The sequence below is a fragment of the Sapajus apella genome, unplaced genomic scaffold (genome assembly GCF_009761245.1).
Source record: "Sapajus apella isolate SASKATOON/1434 unplaced genomic scaffold, GSC_monkey_1.0 scaffold116, whole genome shotgun sequence".
Taxonomy (NCBI): Eukaryota; Metazoa; Chordata; class Mammalia; order Primates; family Cebidae; genus Sapajus; species Sapajus apella.
Window position 1 is genome coordinate 2,142,082 of NW_022437056.1, and position 19,514 is coordinate 2,161,595.

The window sequence follows — 19,514 nt, forward strand, 5'->3', positions numbered from 1 at the left end:
ACCCACCTGTTCCATCAGAGCATCCCTCTACCTTCTCTAAGGCTCAGCTGCTCAGTGATTAGGCTTCCCAGTGCAGGCAGACTTCTAACATCTTTTCCTATTTTTTCTTTCTGCTGAGGGTTTTCTTTGTTAACAACTTAGAGCTAGGTTTTGTCTTTAGCTTTACCCTGTTTGTGCTGTGTCCAGACTCACTCCGCAGCTTGCAACATATCTATAGTCAGCCTATTACGGTAAAGGACATAAGGGACAGCTAGACTTGTGGCGAGGACAGAACAGAGAAGAGACCGTACTGTTCACTTTAAACTTCGTCCTCCTGAAAATTCATGCTTCCTACTCACTAGCCATATGCCTGGCTAGAACATAATTTGCACCCATGATGAACTGTGCACTGTCATTAGTATCATAGGTTTGAGCACCACATATGTACATATTGACTTATCTAAAAAAGATAAAAATCTACCCATTTATTAACATTTTGTACAGCATAAAACATAAAAACTCTACATTTAAAATATGTGGTAGAAATAGATACAAATGAAATTTAAACAATTAATAGTGTTTTCTTGCCCTTCTATGTATCAATATTTCACCCAGGAGTGATGCCTCTAGTCCACCGAATTATTTTAGCAATATATGAAAAGGGTGAATACCAGAACACCCTCCTTTACATTTAGTGTCACCAGATGATATAATACATAGGACCTGGTTAGAAGTTTTACTTCTTTTCTGAGGCCAGGAGTTCGAGACCAGCCTGGCCAACATGGTGGAACTTCCTCTCTACTAAGAATACAAAAATTAATCAGGCATGGTGGCAGGCACCTGTAATCCCAGCTACTCAGGAGGCCAAGGCAGAAGAATCACTTGAACCCAGGAGGTGGAGGTTACACTGAGCTGGGACTGTACCACTGCACTCCGGCCTGGGCAACAGACTGACACTTTCTCAAAAAAAAAAAAAAAAAAAAAAAAGTTCCTACGTTGAGTAACAGTAACTTTGGAGGTGGGGCCAGGGCAGGATGAGGTTATGAAGCAACATACCCCCAACCAGGCTGTGGTTGACACGGAGGTGTTTAATGCACCACATCGAGATCCCAGCTCTGCTTAGACTCTGACAGAGATCATAGGTCTGGGGATGTCATTTCAAGGTATTTTAGACAGGGGAGTAATTCTCAACTGTATGTGATATTTAATATATATATTCCTTTTCTATTCACTTATTAAAAATAAGTACATGTTGAATAAAGACAAATGAGAAAATAAAAATAAGCTAAATGGGAAAAAATCACCCATAACCATAATTAACATTTTGGTGTGCAGTCTTCTCTTTAGCGTTTTACAAAATTAATATCATGAGATATGTATGTATTAATGACACATGTACCTGTATACTTCAGTCTTTCACATGCTAAGGATACTTGAGACTCTTTGATCTTATGATCTTTGTATTGATATCTGTTATTCTTCATGACTTATTTAACAAATCCTCTGCTGTTTGAAATTTAATCATTTCCAACTCTTCACTGCTATACATAGTCTTGAAGAAAACATTCTTGAAAAATATTTGTATAGTTTCTTAACTACTTCTTTATGATATTGACCCAAAAATGTAATTTATGAGTCAAAAGACAAGAACAATTTTAAGAGACCTACTAAGAATTCACACTACAATATCATGATTTTTATATCCTCAATAGCATGATTAGGAAATTCTAGTTTCTATATAACCTTTTCAATAATACATCTTATTCACCTGTTAAAATCTACGGTAACAAGATAGACAAAAATGATATTTTACTTTTCTTTTTAAATTTGTACTTCTTTGATATACACTGGAGGTAAGCTTTTTTTTTTTTTTTTTTTAGATTTTCTTAGTTTATTTTGTTCTGACTATTCTGATATGGAACGTGGACATATACTCTTAAGTAAACATTTTTAAAATGAGTCGTTATTAAAGGCAACATCTTTCTCCTCAAAATATTTTTCCTCTCTAATTTTATTAGATAAGTAACCAGAAAAGAAATATGAAGAAGAAAATTAGGTGGTATTTATGTCAGCTGTAATGAGAACAACAAAATAGTTAACCATAAGCAACACTGTTACAGGTTGAATTCTGTCCCTTCAAAATTCATAAATTGAGGTCCTCATCCTCAGTGCCTCAGATGGGGACTGTATTTGAAGATATAAGGTCCTTGCAGATGAATTTACTTAGGATAAGTGTTACTGGAATAGAGGGACCTCAATCCAATGATTGTGTCTTTTTAACAAGGAGAATTTAGACACAGGGACAGACTCACACACAGGGAGAGCTCCTTGTGAGTCTGGAGGCGAGATGACGGTGGTGTTTCTCCAGCCATGGAATGCCAGAGGCTGCCAAAAACTTCAGGGAGCTGGAGGACCATCCTGAGGCAGATCCTCCCTCAGAGCCCCAGAAGGAACCCACCCTGCCAATGACATCTGGATCTCAGACTTCCAACCTCCAGAACTGGGAGACTGTGCATTCCTGTTGTTTAGGCGACTGTATGTGGTTTTTTGTTAGGGCAACCCTAGCAAGCTAACACAGTTGGCTGGTTTCTGTGTGTGTCTGAAGACAGATTGTGATTTCAAAGGAGAAGAGTGGGTGGTGGCAGGGACTGCACCTTCACAGCGGGGCACGGTGGAGCTCCAGACCACGTTCCCATCTTGCAGGATGCAGGTGATGGACTCGGATCCCTGGGTCTTAACAAAGCCATCGTCACAGTGGAAAGAAACCGAGCTTCCGAGTAGAAACCTGTCACCAAAACGCCGCCCATTTATAGGAATGCCAGGATCATGGCACTCGTTCTGACCAAATGCTGAAAGGAAAAGAAGAAAAAAACACGAAATAAAAATATACAAGTATTAATTACATGCATTAAAAAAGAAAAAACAGAACAAGCCTATAAAGCATTCATATAATGTATATAATTATATACATTTCAGTTATATCACTCGTAGACAGATAACACATTAATAAATAGGATATCAGTGTCTAGTGAGAAAGAGCAGAGAGATAAATAGATACAACTATCATTTATACAGCAACTTAGGGTTTGAAAAGCACTTTTCATGTGAGCTTAGGAAAAGAGAGAACTGATAAAAAGGTGGGTGGTGGAAAGTGTTTGGGTTCAGGATTTCTCTTGTTTGAATCCTGATTTTTGTTCCTTTTATGTCAGAGCACTCTGACATTGGGCAGATGACTCTGATGCTCTGAGCCTAGCTATCTTTCTTTACAAAATGAGAGACTATTAAGTTTATATCCCCTAGTTACTGTAACACTAAATGAAATAATTGCTGTCAAATTCTAAGTATAGTACCTAAGCAAGTAGGCAGTTAATACATCATAATGTACTATTTATATTAACATTCTCTCACTTTATTCCCTCCACAGTCCATTTAAGTAGATATTCTTACATAAAATAGGTTTTAAAATAAGGAACTGAAACCAAGGGAAGTTAGCTGTCATTAAACTTCATTAACTACATACAAGTGCTGTACTTTAATTCTTGGCTCCTGACATCAAATGACTCAGTTGTTTTTACTATACTACTCTGTTGCATGAAAGATCCATAGGTGGGTGGATGGTTGTATAGATGGAAAGAAGAATAGAAGGAAGAGAGGATGACGGAATGGCTGGCTGGATGAATGGATGGAAAAATGAAAAGAAGGATGGAAGGATGGATGGATGGATGGATGAATGGATGGATAAATGGAAGAATATGGGTGGACAAATGGATGGATGGGTGGGTGGATGGATGGATGAAATAATGGATAAATGGATGAACAAAAAGATAGAAGGATGGATGAATGAATGATGAATTAATAGATAGAATGATGGATGGATGGAATAATGGATAGATGGATGGATGGATAGATGGGAAGATGGATGGATAGACAGATGCATGGATAGATTAGATGGATGGAATGATGGATGAATGGATGGATAGATAGATGGATGCATGGATAGATGGATGGATGGATGAATGTATGGAAGAATAATGGAATAACGGATGGATGGATGCAAGGATGGATGGAATGATGGAAGGATGGATAGATGGATAGATAAGTGAATGGATGGATAAATGGAAAACAAGAGAGAAAGAGATGTAGGAGATGAAAGAGAGAAGAGATCCAGTTCCTTAGTTTAGGAGTAACCAAGCCACCAATATAAATACAGTGATGTATTTAAGTTTTCAGGATAACACTATATAATTCTGCTACTCTCATTTTAATGGTGATTATAAAACCTTTGAAATACTAGCCTTGAAATGCAACTTCACATACATATAAGAAAAATAAGAACATGTAAGTAAAATGGGAACTTAGATGTGTTGACTGTGTGGGCATACTTACTAGTGTAAGTGATGTTGAACCCTCTGCCAGTAGTGGAATGGTCAGACTGAAATTCCAAGCGAACTACATGCCCACTGCTGGCCAGCTGGGAAGGCACTTCATTGCCAGAAAAGGTACCCAGGACAGTTATGTCAGAAATGCCATCATCCTTGACCGCAAGAAAGTCAAACTGAGGCTCTACATCAAAATCATTAAAGATGAGGTGAATTCGACTTCCTGGCTCCGAGATAATCAACCAGACACAGTTCATGTTGTTTCCATATTCCTCTGGATAATTTGGTGAGAGAATGATCCCAGATGATGCCGTAAAGTTGAAGAAACATGAAACTGTGAAGATGCAAATATATTTTCAAACATTTTGGCACATATCCAAAGAACTGCCAGGTGAAACAGATGGCTAAGAATCCGGAAAGGCAATGTATGCCTGCAAACAGCTATGATGATCCAACTATTTTAATATTAATAATTCTGAACCATAATGTTTTCTTCTTTCCTAATTTGTAAGTTGAATATTTCATTATCTTATAGAGCACAACCAGAACCTATACATAATCAAGCATAAGTTTGGTTCAAAAATGACCCTTTCAAGTTGACCAAAAACGTGTGCCAAGTATTATAACTTCTACTTATAATTTTCCGCCTTCATTAATGTGAAAAAGTATATGCCTCCATCATAGGAACAATTCAGCCTGCTCTTCCATGATAACTTTATAATTTATACTTTACATTTTTCTGTAAGTGCATTTCTCCAGTTTTTAAAATTTTATTAGTTACAGGGTAAAGATGAATAAATAAGTAACTTGAAAACAGCAGATCATGTTCTAGTTGGATAATATAAACATATTTTGGAAAATTTACTTTTAAGAATGTGTACACAAAATTACACACATACACACATATATATATATAAAATTTTTTGGAAGGAGCAACTGTTGGATTTATCTCTAGAGTACATTTTTGCTTCTTATTCCACATAGTTTCATACATACTCTTCAGCCATTGCTGTATTTATTGACAAATAAAAAAATTATTTCTTTAAAACTGGCTGAGAAGTATTTTCTACTAGTTAAAATAGCATTCTTAAGAGGAAGAGGACAGCTCTTCAACTGAATTTCAAACCAGTAACACCACCCATGCTCACATTGGTGAACAACTGCATCAAACTGTTATACAGCATTATTAAGTCACTGAGGACCCTGTTGATGTCTGATACAGCAGATCATCAGCTTTTGATGGAAACAGTGCTATATGTGATGACCTTTTTGGTAGGAAACGTTCAGGTATGTTTTATCTAGTACATGTAATAAAACTATAAATTAGTTTTTATTAAATGAAGAAAGCAGGCAAGTTGATGTTTGAGGATGTCCTTGCATGTTTCTGGTAAAGGAAGCACCCTGAGCTATTCTGAGAGCTGCCCTCCCTAAAAGGGTGGTCTGTGTCTTTCTCCTTTTACCCCCTTGCAAGGCCCTTGCAGGACAGGAGAGAGTCCAGGTCAAGGCACAATACTCACATACACAGCTGGGCTTGTTGCCAGACCACTGATTGTTCTGCTGACAGGTGATAACTCTCTCCCCCACCAACTCAAAGGCTGCTGGGCATTCAAAGGTGAGTGTATCTCCATGGAGGAAACTGCTGCCCATCCGCTTCCCGTAGGCGGGGATTCCAGGATCCCCACACCCTCCCTTTTCAATTTCTGAAAATGGAAAAGCAAATGAACGCTTAAAAAAAAAAAAAAAAATACAAGGAATATTTTTATCTGTACAATTTAGAAAGTGAACATGTGACTTCTTTTATGCTGAACTACACATTATTTTTGTAAATAGTTTCAAAAGGATATTAAATTGATCTAATATTTAATTTCAAAAGCCAAAAATAGAATGTAATTTCAACTGAAGAGAAAGGTATTTACTTTGTTATCTTTTAAGGGATACACATGGCTACACAGATATACTGACAACACAAATGCTGCAATTAATTGGAGCATCTTCTGGATATGTCTGATCTTTCGTCTGCAATTCCTACTCCTAAAATGCAAATACTAGTTTTGTTTTCAACTATGTGCTTTTTGCTATAAACAATACAATTAAGTTTCTTCATTCCCCACTGAATATTTAAATAGAATCTATTTGAATATTCTTTCCCTAAAATGAATGTTAACAGTCATTTATGAAACAGAATGAATAACTATTTGGTCCACAGAGGAAAACAAAACATTCAGAATCAATCTTTCATTAAAACACCACTGTAATAAAATATGCATCCAAATACACCAAATCTCTAATATATTTTAAATGTTGATCTGTCTCAAATGTTAACTACATGGAATGTTTCATTAAAATATGTTATCTGTTTATTCATTTAAAAGATCTTTTCTGAGAGCCACTGTGTGTCAGGCCATCTTCTAGGTAATGGGCGTAGTGAATAAATGAGACAAAATCTCTGTGTCCCCACCCAATTCTCATTTTGAATTCCCATGTGCTATGGGAGGTATTGAGTAGGAGGTAATTGATCATGGGGGCAGGTCTTTTCCTGTGCTGTTTTCATAATAGTGATTAAGTCTCATGAGATCTGATGGCTTTATAAGGGGGAGTTGCTATATCCAAGTTCTGCCTCTTTGCCAGTTGCCATCCATGTAAGACATGACTTGCTCCTCCTTGCCTTCTGCCATGATTGTGAGGCCTCCCCAGCCATGTGGAACTGTAAGTCCATTGAACCTTTATATTTTGTAAATTGCCCAGTCTTGGGTATACCTTTATTAGGACTGTAAAACAGACTAATACAGGGTTTATGTTTTATGGAGAAAAATTTTTTAAATTAATTTTTTTTGAGACAGGGTCTCATGCTGTTGTCCAGGCTGGAGTGCAGTGATGTGATCATAGCTTGCTGCAACCTCCAACTCCTGGGCTCAAGTGATGCTCCCAAAAATGAAAGAGATTTGATGATGAGTAATTTAAGACAAGACAGTAGGGTACAGAGAGATGGACAGAGGAGGAGGCAGTGAAGAAAACGCCCTGAAGCAAGATGGGAATCAGCCCTTTGAGAAAGAGTTGTGATCCCAGTGTGCTTGGCAGGGCAGTGACGGGCAAATGTACAGAGGCGGCATGGAGAGTGAGGGAGGCCCTGCCTGTGGGGCTTCCTGATGGTGCCGAATGATGCAGGAAGAAGGCATTGCAGGGCTTTGGAGGAGACCTGGTGTCATGTGATTACAGGTTTAAAAGATTCCTCTGCAGCACTGGAAGAGCAGAAGCAGGAGAAAAATGAGTTCCAGCAAGTTCAGGGTGGTTTCTCTGGACACGTATCCCCAAAATGCATTGGTTTTACTGTTAGAATTGTTTGTGGGCTTGCACTTCATTAACTTGCAGGGGCCAAGAGCAAGTTCCAATTTCTGTCATTTTGTTGTCGTTGTTTTCATAATCTACTTCTTTTTTAAAAAAAATTTACATAGGTTTTGGGGGAACAGATGGTATTTGGTTACAAGAATAAGTTCTTTAGTGATACTTTGTAAGATTTTGGTGCACTCATCACCCGAGCAGTATATGTGAACCCAATGTGTAGCTTTCTATCCCTCATCCCCTTCCCACCCTTTCTCTGAGTCCCCAAGGTCTACTGTATCATTCTTGTGCCTTTGCATCCTTACAGCTTAGCTCCCACTTATGAGTGAGAACAGACAATGTTTGGTTTTCCATTCCTAAGTTACTTAAGTTAGAATAATAGTCTCCAATCCCACAAAGGTTGCTGTGAATGCCATTAACTCTTTCCCTATTACAATTGAGTAGTATTCCATTGTATATGTATACCACAGTTTCTTTATCTACTCATTGATGGGCATTTGGGTTAGTTCACACTTTTGCAATTGTGAATTGTGCTGCTATAAACATGTGTATGCAAGTATATTTTTCATAACCTAAGCACTTTCTAATTAAGCTGTCAGTTTTTGGAAAGTTTGTAGAAGTGACTCAGAACTGAATTTCTGGATGGTTTGAAGGTCTGCCATTAGGGATATAGAAACACTCAGAGGTTAAGTCAGATATGTTGCATTCTAGAGGAGAAACTTTACCTCTCAGTGTCTGGGAATGCCAAAGAAGTAAAGTTTGCATACATTATCACACTAGTATCAAGACATTAAATACATAGGATATCACCACTTTCTCCGAAGGAGAATAGCACGCACACAAAATGCAGGTATTTGGTTGAGGTTCAATGTATGCTTCACACCTCAGGCTACCAAGCATAGCACGCACACAAAATGCAGGTAATTGGTTGAGGTTCAATGTATGCTTCACACCTCAGGCTACCAAGCAAAGATAATCCTTACAGGGTCAGGTCTATGAAAGTGAAATATTCCTAATGCAAAACAAGCCAAAGAAAACTACAGAGAACACTTTTACTTGAAGATAGTTTTTAGAGTTTAAGTTGTTGAACGTGAGTTGAACAGGGCTGGGAATGGATTTACCTAAATTTAATGACTGGGATTCCTTGAACGAGCATGTGTCACTGAAATTGACAAAGTTAATTCCGAACCCTGCATGGTTTATAACAAAAAGGGCTCTTGTTTGATGTGTGCTCTCTGCTGGGAAGCTGAGCTGTAAACCCAGAGTCCTGGCACAGGACCAGGCACCAGATTCGGTTTTGAATCCCCAGCGTTTGCTGGGCCACTGTGATAAATTTAGTCTCATCAAGGCTCAGTGTTCACATTATGAGCCTCCTCTTTCCTACCTCAAAGGGTGGCCATGAGAATTAAAGAATGAAATTCATGGAAAATACTTGCCATATAGCACTGGAAAGATCATTATTGCTATGATTATCAGCAAACCTTAAACGTTTCATTCTGTCTCTGTGATGATAAAGTTTACAATTTCTCCATAGAGTCAAATAAATTATGACATTTTTGGATACTATTTTTATATTAATTAAGGCAGGGAGCTCTACTGTGCAGGAGTCTCAGAAATGGAATGAGGGTGAGGGTCTTTCTGCTTTCCATGCTGAGGGTCAGGAGAGTCCTGTGGTTCCCCGGTCCCAACAAAGAGGCTGGCATTTGTTTATCCTGAGGTATGGCTACTGCTGGCCACGGAGAACCTGTGTTGGACACATCCCTTATCAGGCATTAGGCACTGATTAGTAACTATCAAAGTAGCACAGTCCAAAATCAGGACGTTTGTGTATTTCACCTAACTTTTGTTCTTTAGTTGTAGAAGAAATGTAAGCAAGTTTCATGATTATGCCAGTGATGCTTCATTTGGGGGAATTACTTTGCAGTATTTTGCCTTCTTGATCTCTTACGCACTGAGTGGCACTTCTGCCTCCAAATTATGGTGAGAAGATTCACACAGGTTTTAGAATTTTATTTGAGGGTCTTGTCAACTTCAAGTAGAGTAGAAAATGAGTAAGATACTATTAACATTGATATGCTATGTGTATCAAACCTCCTTCTCTGTATAATCAGGATGGTCTCGATCTCTTGACCTCGAGATCCACCCGCCTCGGTCTCCCAATGTTATTCTTTTTTGTTTTTGTTTTTGTTTTGAGATGGAGTCTTGCTCTGTCACCAGGCTGGAGTGCAGTGGAGCAATCTTGGCTCACTGCAACCTCCACCTCCTGGGTTCAAGCAATTCTTTCGCCTCAGCCTCCTGAGGAGCTGGCACGACAGGCACGTGCCACCACGCCCAGCTAATTTTTGTATTTTTAGTAGAGACGGGCTTTCACCATGTTGGCCAGGATGGTCTCGATCTATTGACCTCATGATCCACCCTCCTCAACCCCTCAAACTGCTGGAATTACAGGCATCAGCCACCATGCCTGGACTCTGTATAATCAAACATAAGATGCCAGAGATGACTTTGACTTGTTTTCTTAGAAACAAAAACTATGGCTGGACGTGGCAGCTCACACCTGTAATCCCAGCACTTTGGAAGGCCGAGGTGGGAGGGTCAGCTCAGGTCATGAGTTGGAGACCAGCCTGGCTAACATGGTGAAACCCTATCTCTACTAAAAATAGAAAAATTAGCTGGGTGTGGTGGTGCAGGCCTGTAATCCCAGCTACTGTGGAGGCTGAAGCAGGATAACTGCTTCAACCAGGGAGGTGGAGGTTGCAGTGAGTCAAGATTGCGACATGGCACTTCAGCCTGAGTGACAGGGCAAGACTCCATTAAAAAAAGAAGAAGAATAAAAAAAAAGAAGAGAAACAAACACTATGGTTTAATATCAATTAAAATACTGATGCCTCTAAAGCAAAATAATAATAATAAAATGCTATTCAAAATATCTCTTCCAAATTATTGAACTAGAAATAAGATTTGATAATGAAGGGGCCTAAGGAAAATATTGTTTTAGGATCATTCCAATAAGCTTACATAGTCCAATTACAAATACAGTCACACGTCTCTCTCTTCCCCAAAATACATCATACAGAAATGGTGTCTGTCGTTCTAGCTGTCTTCCCAGACATGCCATGTTGCGTCTTGTTCAGGTTTTCACCCTTCACTGTCTACCCTCATTTGCCATCATTGATGCTGTTGGGATCATCTCACTGCTCCCCACGCTGCATCCCATTTCTTGTGCTGCAGCCAAAATAATGTCCCAAATTCCGATCCTAAGGGTGACCCTACCTTGCTTGAAAGTTCTCTGGTGACCAACTTTATTCTTAGTCCGGATCCTATCTAGGACTCAGGAAGCCCTGTGTGATGTGAACATTGCTGTCTTCCCCTGGTTCTTATTTCATGACATCTTTCCTGGCATTTCACAATCCAGGCATACTATGGTCTCTTTTAGTACCCCTCTTCAGCCTTCACACCTGCTGTAAATATTTAGTCCACTCTTTCCTCTGTTGTCTCACTGAATCCATGCATTGTTGATATTCTAATGCAGTCCGCACTTGCTCGGGGATGGCCCGTATCCTACGTGTCTCTAAAACCACTCTTTTCTGCTGCAAGACTTGTCACTCTGCATTTTATTTATTTTTTTGTGCTTTACTGTAAGCCTTGGGAGGGTCTTTCTTGGTGACTGTTAAATCTACAGCACCTATTCCAGGAGTCAACACACAACAGATGCTTTTCAAAATCATTGTTCTTATTAAACTTTGCAATTTAGTAATTTTTATTCTCATTCACATTTCTTTATATTTTAATTGACAAGTAAAAATTGTATATACTGATCATCTACAACATGTTAGTTTGAAATATGTAAACATATCATAATGGCTAACTGAAGCTAATTAATATACGCATTACCTTACATACTTTTTTATGTTTTTCTTGAGAACATCTATACTCTTATCAGTTTTTAAGAACATAACATATTATTATTAACCACAGTCATCATGTTGTATAATAGTCCTCTTGGACTTATTTATATGTTGCATTTATTTATTTGAGATGGAGCCTTGCTCTGCTGCCCAAGCTGTGGCGTGATCTCGACTCACTGTAGGTGGGCCTACCATGGAGTTTCAAACATCCAATTTCTACATAAGAACGTATTTGGTATATACTTGAATTTCAAAAAGGGTTGAGAACAAAGTAGAAAGGAATAAGACATAATTGTGCCTTCAGAAGCATAGTTAGCATTCTTGCTTGTTTTCTTTTATGCAGTCAACCATGAGTGTCCCAGGGGCTACATGGAAACATGACCAGGAAATTCCCTGGTCCTTCAGATTTTGCTGCGGTCAATCCTCTGTTAACACTGTCTCTCGTGATGATGGCAGGTCAGGCAGGGCAGGGCTGTGCACGTATACTAGACAGCTAGAGTAGAACTCGCTCAATCTACACTGCTGTGTGTTCCTTGTTCTCTGTGACCTGTCTCAACAAGTAGATGAGAAATCCACGAATGACAGCTTGATCAGGTTCTTTCTCTTCCCCTCCAAAACCACTTGTGAAAATTCTTTGTAAAAAGGCACTCAATGAATAAAACTAAATTCTAAAATTATGTTCACCCATAGTCATGTATATGAAGAACAACTTCTCTAAATCTCAGTAGATGACTATTGGATTATATAAGCTAATATCCCTGAATTTTAGTGAGAACGATTTACCAAGAGTTTAAATCATACCACGTTCTGCTCCTATAGTTGTGCAAATTTATTCTAGACAGGGTAATAAAATTTCTGTTTGACATATGAAATAGACTCGGCTGCTGCAGTCTTTGTTACCATGAAGAGTTCATTTAGATTCTTCAAGTTATCGCAGAATTGATGTACTATGATGACATTCCATAAGAGGGACCTTTAAATTCCATATGGGTTGCCACTGGATTGCAATTAATATTCTGCAGAAACCACTCAGCTATAGCTGTTCAGGAAACATTTCTTAAAAATAGTGCGAAATGTTTAGCTTTTAGACAGCTAACTTTTTATTTCCCCAAATAGGAGACCAAACCTCTTATCACCTGTGTAAGATATTTACACAACTTCTTATATGTTTACTCATATTAAAGCAATGTGGCCTAGCTTGTATGTCTAGCTTTTTCCTCATGTGCTATTTGACTGCCATCTGTATTCTGCTTAGGGCTTAAAAAATTTAAACACAAGCTAGAATAAATAATGTGTGTTCCAGGGCAACCGTAACTACTCCATGTGGTAAGTGCTAACAGATTAAAATGGCCCAAAAATCAGTACATGCTTCCATTTACTGGTTGAAGAGAGAGTGACTAAAAGCAACAGTCTCTTGTGCAAGTTATCACATTGTGCCCGCTCTTAGATTAATTCTCATTTATTTTCCCTGAGGCTTTCACTCAGAAATCTCTAAAATAATTGATTTATTTTCATCATCTTTGGGAAACAAGATTGCAGCAAATGAATGGGAATCTACTGATTCTGGTTTTGGATGGAGTGTCAGAAGGTTTCTACACGGTTTGGATGTGGCACATGCTCCTGGCATGACTGAAAACCGCACAACACAGCACAGCCTGGCACCTGGACAGATGCGGAGCCTCCAGTGTCCATGTACTTGTCCATCACTATCAGTAACATAGACCCAGAAACTAGCAGATTGCTGTTGCAGCGGCCTTGCTTGTTAAACTGATGTGTAATTGTGCTTAATTATGGTGTTCTGGGGAAATTCTGTTGTGTACATGAAAGACTGTATTTGCTTATCATACAAGTGTGCTTTGTTTGGTTAAAACAAAAATGAGATGATTTCAAAGGTGCAGTTAAAAGCTAAGATGAGGCGGAATTACGCCTGCTGTGTTTTTCTTTCCCTCTTGTGGCCTCAGCATGAAACGCTCGACTCTGGAAATTCAGGCTATAAGTAAACACAGCAACGAACTGTCTCCCCAACTCATCTCTCTTGTCTCATGGAGACTATAAGAGTATACATCTTCAAACTCATTTATAGCACTGTCCAAATTATTTATCACTGCTGTTGGAATTCAGAATTTTGTTTTTGGTACTGCCTAGAAAACTATGAGGCTGGGCCTCAGAGAGCACTTACTGAGAAAACAACAATTTTATTCAACGTATTGGTCATCTACAATCATGGGGTCATACTTATTTGGTCAAATTCCCTGACAGTCCCGCTCATCTAGTAACCTGATTTGGGTATAAAAGAGGATTGATTTTGAGTGTAAGATTCAGATCCAACACTGTCCTGTGTCTCAGCTCAAGGGGTCTGTCTGCCATAACCTGCAAGATAATGAGATACAGGCATTCCAGTGACCCCACTGCCCCGCAGCAGAGCAAGAGAAATATACTTCCACATCACAGGGCACCTTCAGTGAATTTCCAGATTGGGGATCAGACAGACACACGGGATTCCACAAACAAATGCCAGACCATATGAGGAAATGAGAAGAATAAGTCATTTTAAAGGATGTATTTTTTTCATTTTTGATATTATAGATTTATTTGAAAGACACAGAAAAAGAATACAAGAGCTAAGCTAGTAGAGAAAAGCACCTCAGAATAAATGACAGGTATGAATAACGCAATTTTACTTTCCAGAATGAATTAGCAGGCATTTAGTTCTGGTAAATCATTTTGCTATAGCGTTATTTTAATTTATATTATACTCAAGGCATGCCAATATTTAATGCTCTGCTGTGTATGTTGCCATCATTTAAGGCTGAAACGCCAGTGATAAACCTCGTGGAGGTCGAGGCTTCCCAATGATGACACGAGCTGTGCTGTCCTCTAATTCTTAACTCAGCAGGAACTCAAATTTCTGCTTTAGCAAGTGACACATTTCGGTGCCTAAGTGGTCATCCTCACAGAGGGATCCTATTAGTCTTACAATCTGCACCAACCAGATGCTCCAGCTTTATTCTCAAGTTCAGGTTCACTGTGAACTTTAAAAATAAAACTAACTCCACTGTTGTTTCCAAAATGAATAATTTAAAATGAAGGATGAAGGTCCTGATCATCAGATGATGCCAGGTGAACAAAATAGGGATAAAAATGCACTAATCTAGAATTTCTGCTTCCAAGTAATAAAAATACACACATATTTTTAATTTTAAACAGGCACATATATTGATTTTTAATAAAAAACTATATGTATTTGTGATTGCATATTGGGAGGAGGATATTCAAGTAACCCTCAGCTATAGGAAATTCTGGAATCTGGAAAATCCCATATCTGGTCAACTGCTATAGATTCATGACTCCTTTTATCAACAGGATTGACAAACAAACAAATAGAAAAAAAAGTGGAGAAATAATTCAGATTAGTTTAGTCACCTACAAGTTTCTAAGAAATATCACATGTTCTTATTGAATACCAAATAGTCAACATCTCAAGAAAAAAAATCTGCATATCCAGATTCATTGAAAGACATAATCTCCATCAATACAGTTTTTCATAAATTATTTTATTTCCCTGCTACTTCTACCTCATAGTCTGGAAGCAGAATAGCAAAGTGAGAAACATGGACTCTAGAAATAGATCCTATTTTAGGTCAAATCTCAGTAACATGCATAATCTATGTGACTTCCTGTGAGTTGTCTGAAGTACCTGTTTATCTAATCATGGTTAATAATAACCCCCATAAAGAGCCAATGCATGAAGATTCAATGCAAAGTGCTTAAGTAATGCCTGATGTATATTAAGTTCTATCTCTTTGCTATTACTAATATTGTCATTGATATTACTTTTAATTTCATTAGTAGGGAAATCATTCAACTTAAGGAATGCCAAACTCAGTCCCCAAAATCATTTGATAAAAGTCCTTAAAATAGCAGCTATTCTATGGTATTTCTCAAGAAACGTATAACTCATCTAACCACGAGAAAAGCATCAGGTCAATACCACCTGAGGAACAGTCTACACAATACCAACCAGCACTCCTCAAAATGCCCAAGGTCATCAAACCAAGGAAAGGCAGTAACAACTGAGAGGGACCAGGTGAGGCAGGACAATTAACTCAGGGTAGATCTGGGTAATTCCCGGGACAGGAAGAGGACATTAGACTAATTTTTAAAAAGCCATGGAAATTTGAATAAAGTCTGACCTTCAGTTAATGATGTTTCCATGTTATGATTAATGTACCTAGGAATATAAAATATTAACAATAGGGAAACTAGCTGTGGGTGGACAGAAATGCTCTGTACTATCTTTGCTGTGGGTAACACCCCCCATGGGCACCGAGGAAGGAGAACTGTCCAGACCCCAGGTACAATTAGTGCCTGAAGAATATCTTACAGTGTTATTACTCAGCTATTTCCTTTCTATAATCCTTTATATATAATCATATACTAGTTTATAGAATTAGTGCCTCAAGTATAACTTACTGCTTACATATATCTAGCTTATACAATCATACTTAATACTTATATCCAGCATACTTAGTTCCATATAATCTTTCTATATAATCATATAGGTACCATATTCGGAGCTGTACTGACACATTCAGTGCTGATTTATAGAATCCTTCTATATAACCATATAGTAGTTCTTAGTAGGGGAAATGCCTAGAGCAGTCACAGAACAGAAGCAGTACATGGGAGAACAGCCAGACCAGGACAAGAACCAAAGACCCAGGCGGTGGCATCCCTGCCTGAAAGGGCATACGCTGTATGACAGGCTTGGAGCAAGAGCCTCTCCTCCTGAAAAACGAGTTGTAGTACCTTGCATCCAGTTCCTGTGGAAAGGAGGCCTCAGGCCTGAGATCCTGGAAATAACCAAGGGAGGAGAACCCCTCTGGTGTGACTACTCTTGGTAGCTGTACACCTGGTCAGTCTTTTCTCCCCTCTGTGCTAGCTCAAATCATCCTCCCGTAAATATCTTAAGAGAAGAGCACAAGTCTGTCGGCATCCATTGCATTGGCTTACAATATCCTTCTACAGCTAGTGCTCGACTTACGACCACGATTGGTTCCAACAGACCGGTCGTAACACGATTTGGTTGTAAGTTGAGTAGGCTACACGCACGCGGAGATAGTAGTGCTGCCGGAAGCTGGTCCGCACTGTCGTACGCCCAGCTGGGCACAACGTTTGTGCTGCCAGACGCGGAGCAGTTGTGGCTAGTGATTGTGGTCGTAAAGTCGAATGGTCATAAGTTGCATAGGTTGTAAGTCGATCAATACCTGTATTAGAAATCCTTTGAAATCTCCAGCCCTCAGGTAAGAAGTGTTGCGCACGACACGTGTTGCACACAACCACCTCCTTGCCTTGGTGACCTAATGGGGGTGGACCCTTTTTCTGTACACAACCCTCTACTACTGCACATGGCACAGCCCCCTACTGCACATGGCTCACCTCTCTGCCCAAGTGACATAATGGGGTGGCCCCCTCGCTTGTGTTTCACGTGATCATGTATGCCCTATTACTAAGCCTATAGATGATTACCTCACTCAGGACCCTGCCCCCAGCTTGTACCTAATAAATACAGATGCTCCTGGGCATTTGGGGGGTCGCTGATCTCCACTCACAGGTTGTGTGGTGCCCCAAGTCCAGATGCTCTTCACCAGTTCTTCAGTGTCCTGTCTCTTTAGTTCTCAGATTCTGCACCTCAACACAGCATAAGGGTCACCCCACAACCCTGTGGGGCCAACAGCCCTACATTTGCAACTTTTCTATAAACTTAAAACAAATTTAAAATTTAAATTTTTAATTTTGAAAAAAGAAGTAAGTGTTGTTTTTAATTGTCTTCTATTGTTTTGGTTAAAAATTTGTCAAATTGTAAAATGTTGGGTCTCCATATCTTTCTCATGCTTGAAATGATTCCTTTTAGGCATAGGTTATAGAGTACTAAGATTCTGAACCTTCTATTACTTTCACCATTATGTGCATAGATGGAAAAGATCCCTTAAACACATAAAAATGGTTCATGTTTACACTCCGATACATAAATGATAGATAGACAGACAGATAGATAGATAGATAGATAGATAGATAGATAGATAGATAGACAGACAGACAGACAGATAGATAGATAAGAAAAATGCTTCCCATGATTGAGAATAATCACTCTAGTTTCTCTTTGTCCGGTTATCTAATAATCAGAATTTATCATATACTAAAGAGACTAATACCTATTTGTAGTTTTCTTCTGTGCTGTAAATTATAAAAAAAGACACTAAAACTGTGCAAAGTCTTACAGTGATAATGATCATTTTATCACAGTATCTGAAAACAATAAAGCTTCATTTGCCGATTCTATGCTTATTTTTAGTATGAAAAAATGCAAATTGTATCTTTAAGATGTTATGAAATTGGTAGGCAGTTTCTCTTCTTAAACTCATAATACAAGACAACTGAAACCAAGTGTAGAGGAAAATGTATAGCCATAAAAAGTATAAAGGGTGGTGGTCCTCAGGGACTGGACCCAGGGATTGGCCAGGGGTTATCCAGAAGGAAAGATCTGGATGCAGGATGAGAAGGATGGGAGCCACACATATAATGGACAGTTACTACATACAATACAGGTTGTAATTAACAAAAGATAAACATCATTCTCTACCTGACCAAGGGCTTCATTATTATTTTATTTACTCGAAACTAAAAATAGAGGACTTCTCACTAAGAAAATAACAATTTTGTAGACTCTAGTAGTATCAGACCATTTGAGTTAATATTTAGCCTGTTTGACTATCATGTTTTAATCCCCAAGATTAAAAAAAGCCCCCAATTTCTCAATGATAGACTCTACAAATTTATTTTTTAATTTAATTTTATCATTTATTTATGTATTTAATTTGACACAGAGTCTTGCTCTGTCACCCAGGCTGGAGTCCAGTGGCATGATCTCAGCTCACTGCAAACTCCACCTCCTGAGCAATTGTCCTGTCTCAGCTTTCCAAGTAGCTGGGACTGCAGGCGCACGACACCATGCCCAGCCAATTTCTGTATTTTTAGTAAAGAAAGGATTTTACCATATTGGTCAGTCTTGTCTCAAACTTCTGACTTCAGGTGATCCACCCAGTTTGGCCTCCCAAAGTGCTGAGATTGCAGTTGTGAGCCGCCATGCCTGCATCTACAGAGGTCTTAGAGTAGATTCTATCATCTACAGCTATTCACCCTTCCCATGACTGGATGATGGATGAAACCTCCAAGGTCACTCTACTCTGCACCAGTGTTTCATTCCTTTGGAACTTTGTTTCTCTTATTTTCAGTATTGTTGCCTCTCACTGTGAAGGGGCTGCAATTTCCTCAAAGGCTGGAGTCACACTTAGCCATTCACTATTCTTGATAGCACACAATTCTGGGGATCTCATCAAAATTCAGTCAACAATTTGGGGTTTGTTGAGGGAGTTGGAAAAAATGAACCACAAGTTAAATCTCAAAGAGGAACCAAGATTGTTGGTTGTGGGGCCACTTTCTAGAATGTGTTTTTCCACTCACTGTTCCCAAAATGCTTACTGAAAGAATCTTTTAAAAATATCATGTACCTATCAGTAACTCTTACAAAGGAGTCTGTTTGAAAGCACTTTAAAAAGTATACTACTAAAGAAATCTTTAAGAAAAAAAAAACAGAAGACAGAAGACAAAACAGCAAATTTTGAAAAAGAGCATGTTACCATAGGGCTAGACCATGCTCCATCTTTTGGGAATCAAGTGCGAAAGAAAATAAATCTTTCAAATCTATTTTTGATGCATTTTCTGATGCCAATGATTTTATGTATTTTTCGCTGTCTTAGTCCCCTTGCACTGTGATAACAGAATACCACAGACTGGGTAGCATATAAAGAGCAGAGACATATTTCTCATGGTTCTAGATGCTGGGAAG

At 38.7% G+C, this 19,514-nt stretch overlaps 1 protein-coding gene across 3 annotated transcripts in view; it reads right to left on the reverse strand.

The window, feature by feature from the left end:
- The window catches only part of CSMD1 (CUB and Sushi multiple domains 1), a 2,101,842-nt gene that overhangs the window by 495,355 nt on the left and 1,586,973 nt on the right, over nt 1-19,514 (reverse strand). For all 3 annotated transcript variants that reach the window (XM_032260320.1, XM_032260321.1, XM_032260322.1), the window contains 3 exons: nt 5,876-6,058; nt 4,366-4,692; nt 2,634-2,828 (listed from right to left, as the gene is read on the reverse strand). In XM_032260320.1, coding sequence (XP_032116211.1) covers nt 2,634-2,828; nt 4,366-4,692; nt 5,876-6,058 — 705 coding nt within the window. The remainder of the gene's footprint in view (nt 1-2,633; nt 2,829-4,365; nt 4,693-5,875; nt 6,059-19,514) is intronic.